The sequence below is a fragment of the Talpa occidentalis genome, unplaced genomic scaffold, assembly GCF_014898055.3.
Source record: "Talpa occidentalis isolate TD23 unplaced genomic scaffold, MPIMG_talOcc4v2.1 talOcc4.15, whole genome shotgun sequence".
Taxonomy (NCBI): domain Eukaryota; kingdom Metazoa; phylum Chordata; class Mammalia; order Eulipotyphla; family Talpidae; genus Talpa; species Talpa occidentalis.
The window spans coordinates 45,712,664-45,725,362 of record NW_023601543.1 but is presented as its reverse complement, the minus strand read 5'-3'; the positions used below and the strand labels follow the sequence as shown (position 1 = coordinate 45,725,362).

The 12,699-nt window shown below is 40.9% G+C and overlaps 1 protein-coding gene across 1 annotated transcript in view; it reads left to right on the top strand.

Moving 5' to 3' along the window:
• The window catches only part of TAF1 (TATA-box binding protein associated factor 1), a 103,968-nt gene that overhangs the window by 25,323 nt on the left and 65,946 nt on the right, over positions 1-12,699 (top strand). Inside the window, 4 exon segments of the mRNA XM_037512272.2 lie at positions 40-253; positions 2,159-2,174; positions 2,176-2,325; positions 10,655-10,866. Of these exon segments, the coding sequence (XP_037368169.1) occupies positions 40-253; positions 2,159-2,174; positions 2,176-2,325; positions 10,655-10,866 (592 nt within the window).

Below are 12,699 nucleotides of genomic sequence, written 5' to 3'. Positions count from 1 at the left end.
GGTGGAGGGAATGTGTGGAAATCTTTTTCTGCCTTGCAGCAGCAGGCTCAGCAGCAGCAGGAAACAATCACAGAGATGACGACACAGCTTCCGTGACTAGCCTTAACTCTTCTGCCACTGGCCGTTGTCTCAAGATCTATCGCACATTTCGAGATGAAGAGGGGAAAGAGTATGTTCGCTGTGAGACTGTCCGAAAACCAGCTGTCATTGATGCCTATGTGCGCATACGGACCACAAAAGATGAGGAATTCATGTGAGTTTGATAAGGAGAATGATAATAAGGGTGGGGAATAAGGGTGAGGGTGGGTGTTTGAGGGTAGTTCTTCCACCACTGTATCACCTGTGAACCATCGCCATATTCCCTTGTGTTCAGCCCTCCTGTTTTTTCCCCTGTCCCTCCCTCCTCCTTTCCTGTATACTTCAGTTCCTTTTTTTTCCAAAAGATTTTATTTATGCATACAAGAACTGGGATGTAGGCCAGATTTTTTTTTTTTGAGGGGGGGTTGAGAGGATTCAGCAGAGACAGAGCGGGGAGCAGAACAGGCTGATCTACTGAAATACACTGCTGAGAGGAGCAGTGGGCGAGCCAGGAGAGGTCTGCTGCTTCATGTGGGTTGCTCTCTGGCCCTCCAGGGATCGAACTCATCCTGCAGTGGCTGGAGATAGGTTGATAGTGTTGTCTTTAACCTCTGTGCCGCCAGAGAGGCCCTGATTATTTTCTTTATTTTCCTTGCTTCTGGAGATGAATCCTCAAAGGTGTTTCTGAGGCTTATGTCATAGAGTGGTTTCCCTATGTTTTCTTCTATGTATTTATGGTATCAGAGCTTATATTTGAGTCTTTTATCCATTTTGTGTTGCATTTTGTGTATAGTTTAATTTTTTTTGCATGTGGCAGACCAGTTTTCCCAACACCATTTATTGAAGAGGCTTTCCTTGTTCCAGTGTATATTCTTTGCTCCTTTATTCTAGATTAAGGTTGATCATATACGTGTGTTTTTATTTCTGGGCTTTCAATTTGATTCCATTGTGTGTCTGTTTTTGTTGAAGTACCATGCTGTTTTTATTAAAATGAATTCATAGTATTGCTTGAAGACTAGGAGTGTAAAGCCTCCATTCCCCCCCCCCTCTTTTAGTCAGGAGAGCTTTTGCTATTTGAGGTTTTTTGTGGTTGCATGTGAATTTTAACACTTTGTTCTATTTCTTTGAAGAATGCCATTGAGATTTTTGTTTGTTTTATTTATTTATTTATTTTTGTGGGACCCCCACCAGTGGCCGGGGATCGAACTGGCGCTGCAGAGGCTGCGTGCAGCCCCACAACCCAGTGCTCAACCGCAGCACCACCAGGGGAGGCCCTGCCATTGAGATTTTTATTGTAATTGCATTGAATCTGTAAATTGCTTTTGGTAAGAAGGCCATTTTTATTATGATAATTCTTCCAATCCATGAGCAGGGAATATCTTTTAATTTCTTTGTGTCTTCTATTTCTTTTAACAGTGTTTTGTAATTTTCCTTTTATAAGTCTTTCATCTCTTTTGTTAAGTTTACTCCCAAGTATTAATTTTTTGTTTGGTACAATTGTAAATGGGATGGTTTTCATAATTTCTTCTTGAGATTGCTTGTTTGCATATAGGGAAGCTACTGAATTTTTTGTGTTGATTTTGTAACCTGCTACTTTACTAAACTGATTTAGTTTTTCTGTGGATTTTTTAGGATTCTCTGTATAATCTGCATCTAATGACAGTTTCACTTCTTTTCCTATTTGGAATCCTTTTATGTCTTTTTCTTGCTTAATTGCCCTAGCTAGAACTTCCAGTACTATATTGAAAAGCAATGGTGAGGGCTTCCCCTGTGGCGCAGTGGTTGAGCACTGGGTTGCGAAGCTGCCCGCAGCCTCTGCAGCGCCGGTTCAATCCCCAGCCGCCAGGCGAGGGTCCCACATGGCGAGCAGACCTCTCCTGCCACCCGCTGCACTATCCTTTGGATAACTTAGGATTTCCCATTCTGAGAGAGGTGCCTCTTAGCAAATGGAAGGCCATTAAGTGCTGGAGGTTGGAATGTCAGGTATTCTAGATGGATTACTTTAGTTTGAGATATTCAGCTATCAGGGCAGTCTTCTTGGTTTGGGTTTGCTTATAGTGCTGATATTTTTACCTTTCAGTCGAAAATTTGCCCTTTTTTGATGAACAGCATCGAGAAGAGATGCGAAAAGAACGACGGCGAATTCAAGAGCAGCTGAGGCGCCTTAAGCGGAACCAGGAAAAGGAGAAGCTTAAGGGTCCTCCTGAGAAGAAGCCCAAAAAAATGAAGGAACGTCCTGACCTAAAAGTAAGTACAATGTGGCGTGTTCATTACTGAGAAAGTAAAGGAAGAAAACATTCACTTTTTTCTTTAGATTTTTGGCATCCTCCCTTACTGGGAATGAGGGCAGTAGTATAGAAAGCTAGTGCAATTAATGTGTTATTAGTACTAGTGTGGCTGGTACTAACAACACCAAACCTTATCTGGTGCCATTGGGTGTCATTTTATTATTTATTTATTTATTTATTTATTTTTAAAGTTTTATTTATTTATACAAGCACTGGGTACAGTCAGAAGCGCCAGAGGGTGAGAGAATTCACCAGAGCCAGAGGGGAGAGCAGAGCAGGCAGACTGATGAAGTACACTGCTGAGGGGAGCAGCGGGCGGCAGGAGAGATCTGCGCGCCATGCGGGACCCTCGCCCAGCGGCTGGGGATCGCCGGGGATTGAATTGGCGCTGCAGAGCCTCGGGCAGCTTCGCAGCCCAGCGCTCAACCGCTGCGCCACAGGGGAGGCCCTGGGTGTCATTTTATACTCATCCATTGGAAATATTTTCTAGGAATTTGAGATAGGTTTAGTGGACTTCTTTTTTTACATGTACTTTCGTGTGCGTGCGCGCGTGCGTGCGTGCATCTTGTTTTTAAATTGTATATACTTAGAGAAGCAACAGAAAAAAAAAACATAATGCAGGGCATCCCCGGTGGCGCAGCGGTTGAGCGCTGGCTTGCGAAGCTGCCCGCAGTCTCTGTGGCGCCGGTTCGATCCCCGGCTACTCCCTGGCCACCGGAGGAGGGTCCCACATGACGCGCAGACCTCTCCTGCCGCCCGCTGCTCCCCTCAGCAGTGTACTTCGGTCCTTCTGCCTGCTCTGCTCCCCACTCTGGCTCTGGTGAATTCTCTCACCCTCCCGCGCTTCTGACTATACCCAGTGCTTGAATGAGTGAGTGAGTGAATGAATGAATAAATAAATAAATAAATCTTATTTAAAAAAAAGAAAGAAAACATAATGCAGATTGCTTTGCATAGTTTCAGTAGAATTCCAGATATTTCTGTGCATTTTAACTGTAATGTGCATCATAAAATAAGGTATATATGGTACAGTAGAAAGAAGCACAGAAACTGTGGATCCAGGTCCTGGTTCTGCCATTTAATAGTTCTGTGAACTTAACCTCTTTAAAACCGTTTTCTCTTTCATAAAATGGTGTGTGTCCCACAGTGTTATTATTGTAAGTGATAAAATGTGTGGGAAACACTTTTATGAATGGTACAATTCTCAACAAATGTAAACTGCTGTTACATGCAGTGAATTCATGAGTATCTTAATGTTTTTTTCTTGCATGTGGTACCATTGACCCCATTTTGCAGTTGAAACTGAAGTTGGTTGCAGAAAAGGCAGAGAACTAGATGTTAATGAGCCCTTGGGGCTGGGAATGCACTTATGCTGGCTGCCCGTGCTGCTAAATGCAGCTTTGGCTTCCAAGAACCTTTTTCCTACATATTTAATATATTCATAGTTTATAATTTGAATTGGGAATGGGAATCCTCTCCCTTTTCTTCTCATTTGATTTTTTTTCAAGATTTATTTATACAAGAATTGGGTACAGGCCAGATGAGTAGGAGGGTGAGAGGGTTCACCAGAGACAGAGCGGGGAACAGAACAGGCAGACTGAAGAAATACACTGCTGAGGGAGCAGGGGCGCTACAGGAGAGGTCTGTCACGCCATGTGGGACCCTCGATGGCCAGCCGGGATCGAACCAGTGCTGCAGAGGCTGCGGATAGATTCATAGCGTGGCGCTCAACCACCTGCGTGACCAGGGGAGGCCCTCCTCATTGGATTTTTTTTTTTAAATAATAAATTTTATTTTTATATTCCCCATACAATTGCAACCCCCCATTCTGACCCCAATCCCTCCCTCCCGCCCCCACCCCCAAAAAGTGTCTCTGGATCATAGTTTTTTGTTGATTTTGATTTTCACTTTCTTATAGTTACTCATTTTCCTGGTCCCTTATTTAAGTTTTCTAGATTCCTGCCATGAGTGAGACCATCCGGTATTTTTCTTTTTCTTTCTGGCTTATTTCGCAGAGCATGATCCCTTCCAGCACCATCCATGTTGCTGCAAATTGCATGTGTTTATCTTTTTTTGAATGCTGAGTAATATTCCATGGTATATTATGGACCACATCTTCTTTGATCCAGTCATCTATTTTTTGGCATTTGGCTGTTTCCAAAGCTTAGCTATTGTAAATAGAGCTGCTATAAACATAGGGGTGCAGGTGCTCTTTGGAATGGATGTTTCTGTGTCCTTTGGGTAAATACCTAGGAGTGGAATTGCTGGATCATATGGAAGCTCTATGTTTAGTAGGTCCAGAAATCTCCACAGCTCTCCATAGTGGTTGGACCAGTTTGCACTCCCACCAACAGTGCAGAAGAGTTCCTTTTTCTCCACACCTCGCCAACATTTCTTGTTGCTAGTTTTTTTAATATGTGCCATTCTCACAGGTGTAAGTTGGTATCTCACTGTAGTTTTGATTTGCATTTCCCTGATTACAAGTGATGTTGAACATTTTTCATATGCCTGTTGGCCATTTGCATTTCCTCTTCAGAGAAGTTTCTTTTTAGCTTTTCTGCCCATTTTTGACAGGATTATTTTCTTTGTTGTTGTTGAGTCTCATCAGCTCTTTGCAGATTTTTGTGATCAGTCCTTTATCATTAGTGTTGTGTGCAAAAATGTTCTCCCAGTCGATTGGGGTTTCTCTTTGTTTTTGTTATTGTCTCTCTTGCTGTGCAGAAGCTCTTTAATTTGATGTAGTCCCATCTGTTTATCTTTGCCTTCACTATCACTACTTTGGGTGATGTGTCTGTAAAGATGTCTTTGATGTGCATATCACGTAGTGTTTTCGCCTATATTCCTTCTATGTATTTTATGGTTTCAGGTCTTATGTCTAGTTCTTTAATCCATTTTGAGTTGGTTTTTGTGTATGGTGTGAGGTAGTGGTCAAGCTTCATTCTTTTGTATGTAGCAACCCAGTTTTCCCAGCACCATTTGTTGAACAAACTTTCTTTGCTCCAATGCATAGTCTGTGCTCCTTTGTCAAAGATTATTTGACCATAAATCTGTGGATTTATTTCTGGATTTCTATTCGATTCCATTGGTCTGTATGTGTTCTGTTGTTCCAATACCATGCAGTTTGATGATTATGGCTTTGTAGTATAGTTTGAAGTCTGGGCGTGTGATGCCTCCATTCCCTTCTTTTTTTTTTCTGGAGAGCTTTGGCTATTCGGGGTTTTTTGTGATTCCATATGAATTTCATCAGTAATTGTTCTATTTCTTTGAAGAATGACATTGAAATTTTGATTGGAATGGCATTGAATCTGTATATTGCTTTTGGTAGGATGGCCATTTTAATAATGTTCATTCTTCCAATCCATGAGCAGGGATGTCTTTCCATTTCTTTGTGTCTTCTTCTATCTTTTAACAGTGTTTTATAGTTTTCTTTGTATAGGTCCTTTACCTCTTTTGTTAGATTTATTCCCAAATATTTGATTTTTTTTTGTTTCGATAAGAAAAGGGATGTTTTTTTTTATTTCTTCTTCAGATTTATTGTTTGTGTATAGGAAGGCTACTGACTTTTGCGTGTTGATTTTGTATCCTGCCATTTAACTGATTGATGATTTGAATTAGTTTTTCTGTGGAGTTTTTGGGGTTCTCTATGTAAATTATCATATCATCTGCAAATAGTGATAGTTTGACTTCTTCTTTTCCTTGGATTCCTTGTATGTCTTTCTCTTGTCTTATTGCTCTGGCTAGGACTTCCAGTATTATATTGAAAAGCAGTGGTGAGATTGGACATCCTTGTCTTGTTCCAGATCTTAATGGAATTGCTTTCAGCTTTTCACCATTGAGAATGATACTGGCTGTTGGCTTGTCATAGATGGCCTTTATGATGTTGAGGTATGTTCCTTGTATCCCAAGAATTTCAAGGCTTTTATCATGAATGGGTGTTGCACTTTGTCAAAAGCTTTCTCAGCATCTATTGATATTATCATATGGTTTTTATATTTCTTTTTTGTTGATGTTGGATAACGTTGATTGATTTTCGGATGTTGAACCATCCTTGTGTCCCTGGAATGGATCCTACTTGGTCGTGGTGAATTATCTTATGGACACATTGTTGGATTCTGATAGCTAAATTTTATTGAGGATTTTGCATCAGTGTTCATTAGGGAGATTGGCCTGTAGTTTTCCTTTTTGTGTTGTCCTTGTTCGGTTTTGGTATTAGTGTAATGTTGGCTTTATAGAACGTGTTTGGTATTGTCCCTTCCTTCTCAGTTTTTTGGAAGAGTTTGTGAAGGATAGGCACTAATTCATCTCTGAATGTTTGGTAGAATTCATTTGTAAATCCATCAGGTCCTGGGCTTTTGTTTTTGGGGAGGTTTTTGATTACCATTTCAATTTCACTGCTTGTAATTGGTCTGTTTAGGTGTTCTATTTCTTCTTTATTTAGCTTTGGGTGATTGTAGAATTGTAGGAATTTGTCCATCTCCTCTAGATTGTTGAACTTGTTTTCATATAACTGTTCATAGTAGTTACTGATTATTCTTTTGATTTCTGCTGTGTCCGTTGTGATTTCTCCTCTTTCATTGATGATCCTGTTTATTTGTGCTTTCTCCCTTTTTTCTTTTGTGAGCCTGGCTAGGGGTTTGTCTATTTTATTGATTTTTTTCAAAGAACCAGGCTCTTGGTTTCATTGATCTTTTGGATTGTTTTTTTAGTTTCAATTTCATTTATTTCTGCTTTGGTTTTTATTATTTCTTTTCTTCTACTGGTTTTGGGTTTTTTTTGTTGTTCTTTTTCTAGATCTTTGAGCTTCGAGATTAGGTTGTTTCTTTGAGTTCTTTCTTGTTTCTTGATGTGAGCTTCTATTGCTATATATTTCCTCTTATTACTGCTTTTGCTGCATCCCATACATTTAGGATATTGGTGTCCTCCTTGTCGTTCAATTCAAAAATATTTTAATTTCTTCTTTCATCTCCTCATTAGTCCAGTGGTCTTCCAGTAGTGTGGTTTTTAATCTCCATGAGGTAGGAAAGTTCCTTGCCTTCTTTTTATGGTTTATTTCTAGTTTGATGCCTTCATGGTCAGAAAAGATGGTTGATATGATTTCAATCTTGGTGTATCTGTTGATGTTTGTCTTGTGCCCCAGTATGTGATCGATCCTGGAGAATGATCCGTGTGCGCTTGAGAAAAATGTGTACTCCGTTTTTTGGGGTTTAGTGTTCTATAGATGTCTGTTAAGCCCAATTGCTCTAGGTCCTTATTTAGAGCTTTGGTTTCTTTACTTATTTTTTGTCTTGTTGACCTATCCATTGTTGATAGTGGTGTGTTGAAGTCTCCCACTACGTATGTGTTTTCTCTGATGTCTGTTTTCAGAGATGACAACAGTTGTCTGATATATTTTGGTGTTCCTTCATTTGGTGAGTATATGTTAATGAGTGTTGTTTCTTCTTGAAGTATTGTCCCCTTGATCATAATGTAGTTACCGTTGGGGTCTCTTTATATTTTTTTGAGTTTGAAGTCTGTTTTATCTGATGTAAGTATAGCTGTTCCTGCTTTCTTTTTTGGTCCATTTGCTTGTAGGATTGTTTTCCATCCTTTAACTTTGAGTCTATTTTTATCTTTTGTAGCTAAATGTGTTTCCTGAGACACCAAAAGGTTGGGTTTTGTTTCTTAATCCAGGCTGCAACTCTGTGTCTTTTTATTGAAGAGTTTAGTCCATTTACATTTAGAGTTAATATTGATATGTTAGCATCTGTATTTGCCATTGTGTTTGTCTTTCCTTTGATTTTATATATTTATTCTTTTAATAACTTTTTTTTTTTTGGTCTTCTTTCGTTGTTATTCGTCCCTCTGAGGTTCTGGCTTTAGGATTCCTTGTAGTATTTTTGGAGTGTGGGTTAGTCGTAATGAAATTCCAGAGTTTCTGTTTGTCTGGGAAGGTCCTTATTCTTTCTTCATAGAGGAAGGAGAGTTTTGCGGATAGAGTATTCTTGGTTGGCATCTGTTTCTTGGAGTCTGTTGACTGTGTCCCTCCACTCTCTCCTTGCCCGTAGTGTTTCTTCAGAGAAGTCTGATGTCAGCCTGATTGGTTTTCCTTTGAACGTTATCTGTTTCTTCCCTCTTGCCAGCTTCATTATTTTTTCCTTGTCCTGGATTCTTGGGAGCTTTACTATTATGTGTCTTGCTGTATTTTTCCTTTCGTTGTGGAAGTTTGGTGTTCTTCTTGCTTCTTGTATATCAATTTTCAGCTCCTTCTTCACATTTGGGAAGTTCTCTTCAATTATCTCTTGGAATATTTTCTCTGTTCCTACATCTCTCTCCTTTCCTTCTGGAATTCCTATAACTCTTATGTTTCCTTTCCTCATGGAATCAGATAGTTCCCGAAGTCTTTCTTCAGTCTTTTCCCTTTGTACTTCTCTTTTCTTTTCTGTTTTCGTTCTTTTTATTTCTGTGTCTTCAAGAGTACTTATTCGTTCTTCCATTTCATCTATTCTGCTTTCATTGCTTTTCCCAGAGTTCTTTAGTTCCTCCATTAATTCTTTGATCTCCTGCGTTTCTTTTGCTTCCCCCTTTAGGGACTCGATTTCATTCTTTGATCGTGATTATTTTTCTCATCATTGTTTTCCTTTAGGAGTTCTGTCACTTTTTAATCATGGCAATTTTAAATTCTCTTTCTGGAAGGCTCAGAAGTTCTTCCAAGTTACTGTCGTTGCAATCTGGTAGGGGTGGTTTTCTTTTTGTGGTGTGCTTTTTTCCTGAGGAGTTGTTAGGTTGCGTGTGGTTCTTCTACTCCCTACTGTCTGTTTTCTAATTTGTCGTATGCATTGGGACACTGTGTTGCTCGGACTGGCCGGCATCTTGAGTGAACTTCTCCGCTCCCCTCCGGCTCCTCCAGGAGCCATTTCTGGCTTCTGAGGAGCTTTCTGCTGGTTTCAGGCAGTCTTTACTGAAGAAATGTCCCTGTTCTAAAATGGCGATGCAGGACGCAGTCCCTGCACATCCGGTCTCAGGCACACTCTTCTGCACGCCCGGTCTGCCCCGGCCGTGGGTACCCACTCCCCCTTTGGGCTCAGACTGCTGGCTGGAAGGGGCCTGGCGTGGGCTAACTTCCCAGCTGGCCACTGGTTCCTCCGGGAGCCTTCTGCCCTTTTCAAGCATTCTTTTCTGAAGGAATTTCCCTGTTCTATGGGGTGTTAGTGACTTTTTTTTCTGGTCGTTAGGTCGCGCCAGAGATCTCTCCTATTGTCCTTGGGGGGCTGTTTTTTCACCCCGTGGGACAGGGAACAGAGCAGGAATGGTAGGGAAACCTCAACGGCTTTGGGGTGCTGTGTCTGCCTTGTGCCCCACCATAGTGGAGAACCCACGCCCTGAATTTCGTGCCCCGGGTCTCAGTTCCAAGCCCTCAGGTCCAGGACGCGGGCTGTAGCCCGGTTTAGTGGCCACAGGAATGGCGCCTTTTGCACCCCGCTCCCGTGCCAGGGCGCCTGGTTCCTGATTACTCAGTGAGGGACTTTCACCTCAGTGAGGGCCTCCGTGCGTCTCCCCGCAAGCCTAGGCTGCAGGCGCGGGGACCTGCGCAGCCGCGATCCGCATTTGCTTTTCAAGTGCCGCTTTTCCGCGCAAGCTTACCGGCTGGCTCGGGGCTGTGTGCAGGTCTCCAGAGTCTCTGTTGTTCTCTAATGGTGCCTGGAGCTGTTCGCTCACCGCCGCGGCGAATCCTGCAGGGTTCTCCACAGCTCCAGTTCACGGGGTATGGTGACTGAAATAGTTCCTTTCCACTCCCAGTCCGCTTGATGCGTAGTTTGTTCTTGTTGGTCGTTTTAGTTTGTTTTTTTCCTCCTTTCTGTGGGTCGGAGAGTGCCGACTTTGTGGGTGGGGGAGGGGAGCAGGGTTCTGCGCTTTCCTCCCTTCTAGTCCTCTTTGATGGCAACTTTCTTCTTTGGGTAGTTTGCTGGAGTCGTCTGTTTATCTTCCGTGTCCCAGTTCTCACTGGGACCTGCCGTTTTCCTCCCTATTAACTTTTTTTTAATGGAGATCTTACTCGCAGCGTCTCCTTGCCGCCATGTTGCTCCGCCCCTCTCTCCTCATTTGATTTTTAAAGAAATGTTCAGTTTCTAAATTTCATTTTATTTTTAATGTGTCATTTCCGTGTGTCCAGTGGCTTCTTGTTGAAAGGCATGTAACGATTAGAGCAAAAATTCCGAGCCTTTGTTTCTCTCCTGCCTTATATGTATTTCTTAAAGACAACATCATGCAGCCTGCTTACCACTGATATGTTGATGCTTTTCCTTTTGCAGCTGAAATGTGGGGCTTGTGGTGCCATTGGGCACATGAGAACAAACAAATTCTGTCCCCTCTATTATCAAACAAATGCTCCACCTTCCAATCCTGTTGCCATGACAGAGGAGCAAGAGGAGGAATTGGAAAAGACAGTTATTCATAATGATAATGAAGAGCTTATCAAGGTTGAAGGCACCAAGATTGTCTTGGGGAAACAGCTAATTGAGAGGTAAGGAATAGCTGGCAGGAAGTGCTGCCAGAGACATCTGTTGGAGGTTGGTGATATTGTTGGGTAGTAGGGGTAGATGTGATGTATTCTCTGAAGTGGAGCTGAGAGTATAAGAACTTTGATGCACTATTCTCAGTAATTGTTACCAATAATGAGAATTATAGCTTTCTTGATTAAAGCACTCAAGCGCTATCTCTGACCCTTGGGCATGCTGCCCAGCTTTCCAGAGTCTCAATTATTTACAAAATAAAACCACCTTTAACCTGGGTGGTTGGACAGTTGTAAAGATAACATGAGAGGATACTATATAAAGCATATAATACAGTGTCTGGCTTATAGTATCAATAGATAGATACTCTTCCTATTCTACTTCCAGGTACTTGTAATATTTGTTAGGTCCCTAATCTCAGAGTGTTCTGATAAAGAACCATTAAAAAGGGGAGACAAACTATGCTTATACTACCTACCTGTCTCTTGCCCTTAGAGTATTTAATATGTAATCAAATGGAAGAGTTTTAAATTAAATTTTTTTCCTTCCGACATTTTAGTTTAAAAATTGTAAACCTGCAGAAAAGGTGAAAGAGTAACACGTAATACTATTTCTAAATTCACCAGCTGTTAACATTAATCTCATTTGTTTAACCTTTATATATCTAAAACTTTTTTGCTGAACCGTTTGAAAATGAGTTTCAGGCATTATGAAATTTCACTCATAAATTCTTTATTACACATCTCCTAATATAAGGACATAACACGATACTATTAATACACCTAAGAAAGTTAACATTAATTCAGTGATACCTAATATTCAGTCCTTATTCAGTTTTTCCCATTTGTCTCAATGTCCTTTATTACCATCCTGCCCCATTCATGATATAATCTACAAACAATCCCAGTTTAACACAAGTGTGTTGAGTCTCTTTTAGTCTAGAACTGCCCTCTATAAGTTTTTCTTTTTTACAACATCGAATTATTTATTTATTTATTTATTTTTTAAGATTTATTTATCCATGCATACAAGAGCTGGAGCACAGGCCAGAAGTGTGGCAGGGTGAGAGGATTCACCAGAGACAGGGTGGAGAACAGAACAGGCAGATTGACTGAAGTACACTGCTGAGGGGAGCAGTGGGAGAGTCAGGAGAGGTCTGCTGCACCATTGGGTTGCTCCCTGGCTGGCTGGGGGATCGAACTCATGCTGCAGTGCCTGCGGACAGCTTCATAGGTTGAGTCTTAACCCCTTGTGCCACTAGGGAGGCCCAGCATTGAATTTTTTAAACTCTCAAAATAAATCACATTCTGGGTTTGTCTGATTATTTTCTCTTTGAGTATATTCAATTTAGTTTCTCATTGAGACTACCCACATTAAATCTTTGGCAAGATTACTACGTTGTTGATACGTATTTACACCACATCAGGAAGTATATAATGACAGGTTTTCTCACAGTTTTGATTGTTAAAGTGGTGATCTCCAGATCCCTCCATAATAAAGGTATACTTTACATTTTGTAATTAATATGTTGGTGACTATCCTGTTCCCCAACTATCTTTCTCTTTATAGTTTTAGCATCCACTGATGACCATTGCCTGACTTACTACATTGGAGGTTGCAAAACAGTAGTTTCCTGATTCTAGCATTCTTTCTACATTAATTAGCATTCTAAAAAGATCTTTGTTTCCCTATTTGTTTGAGTATGCGTATTCTGAAATTCTTTCCTTGTAAACTTAGCTATGTTATAATTGATTAACATCATAATTAATTTTGACTACCATAATTAATTTTGACTACCATATTGTCCTAAATTTGACTCCTTCAAGTCAGATGCTTTGCCCTTT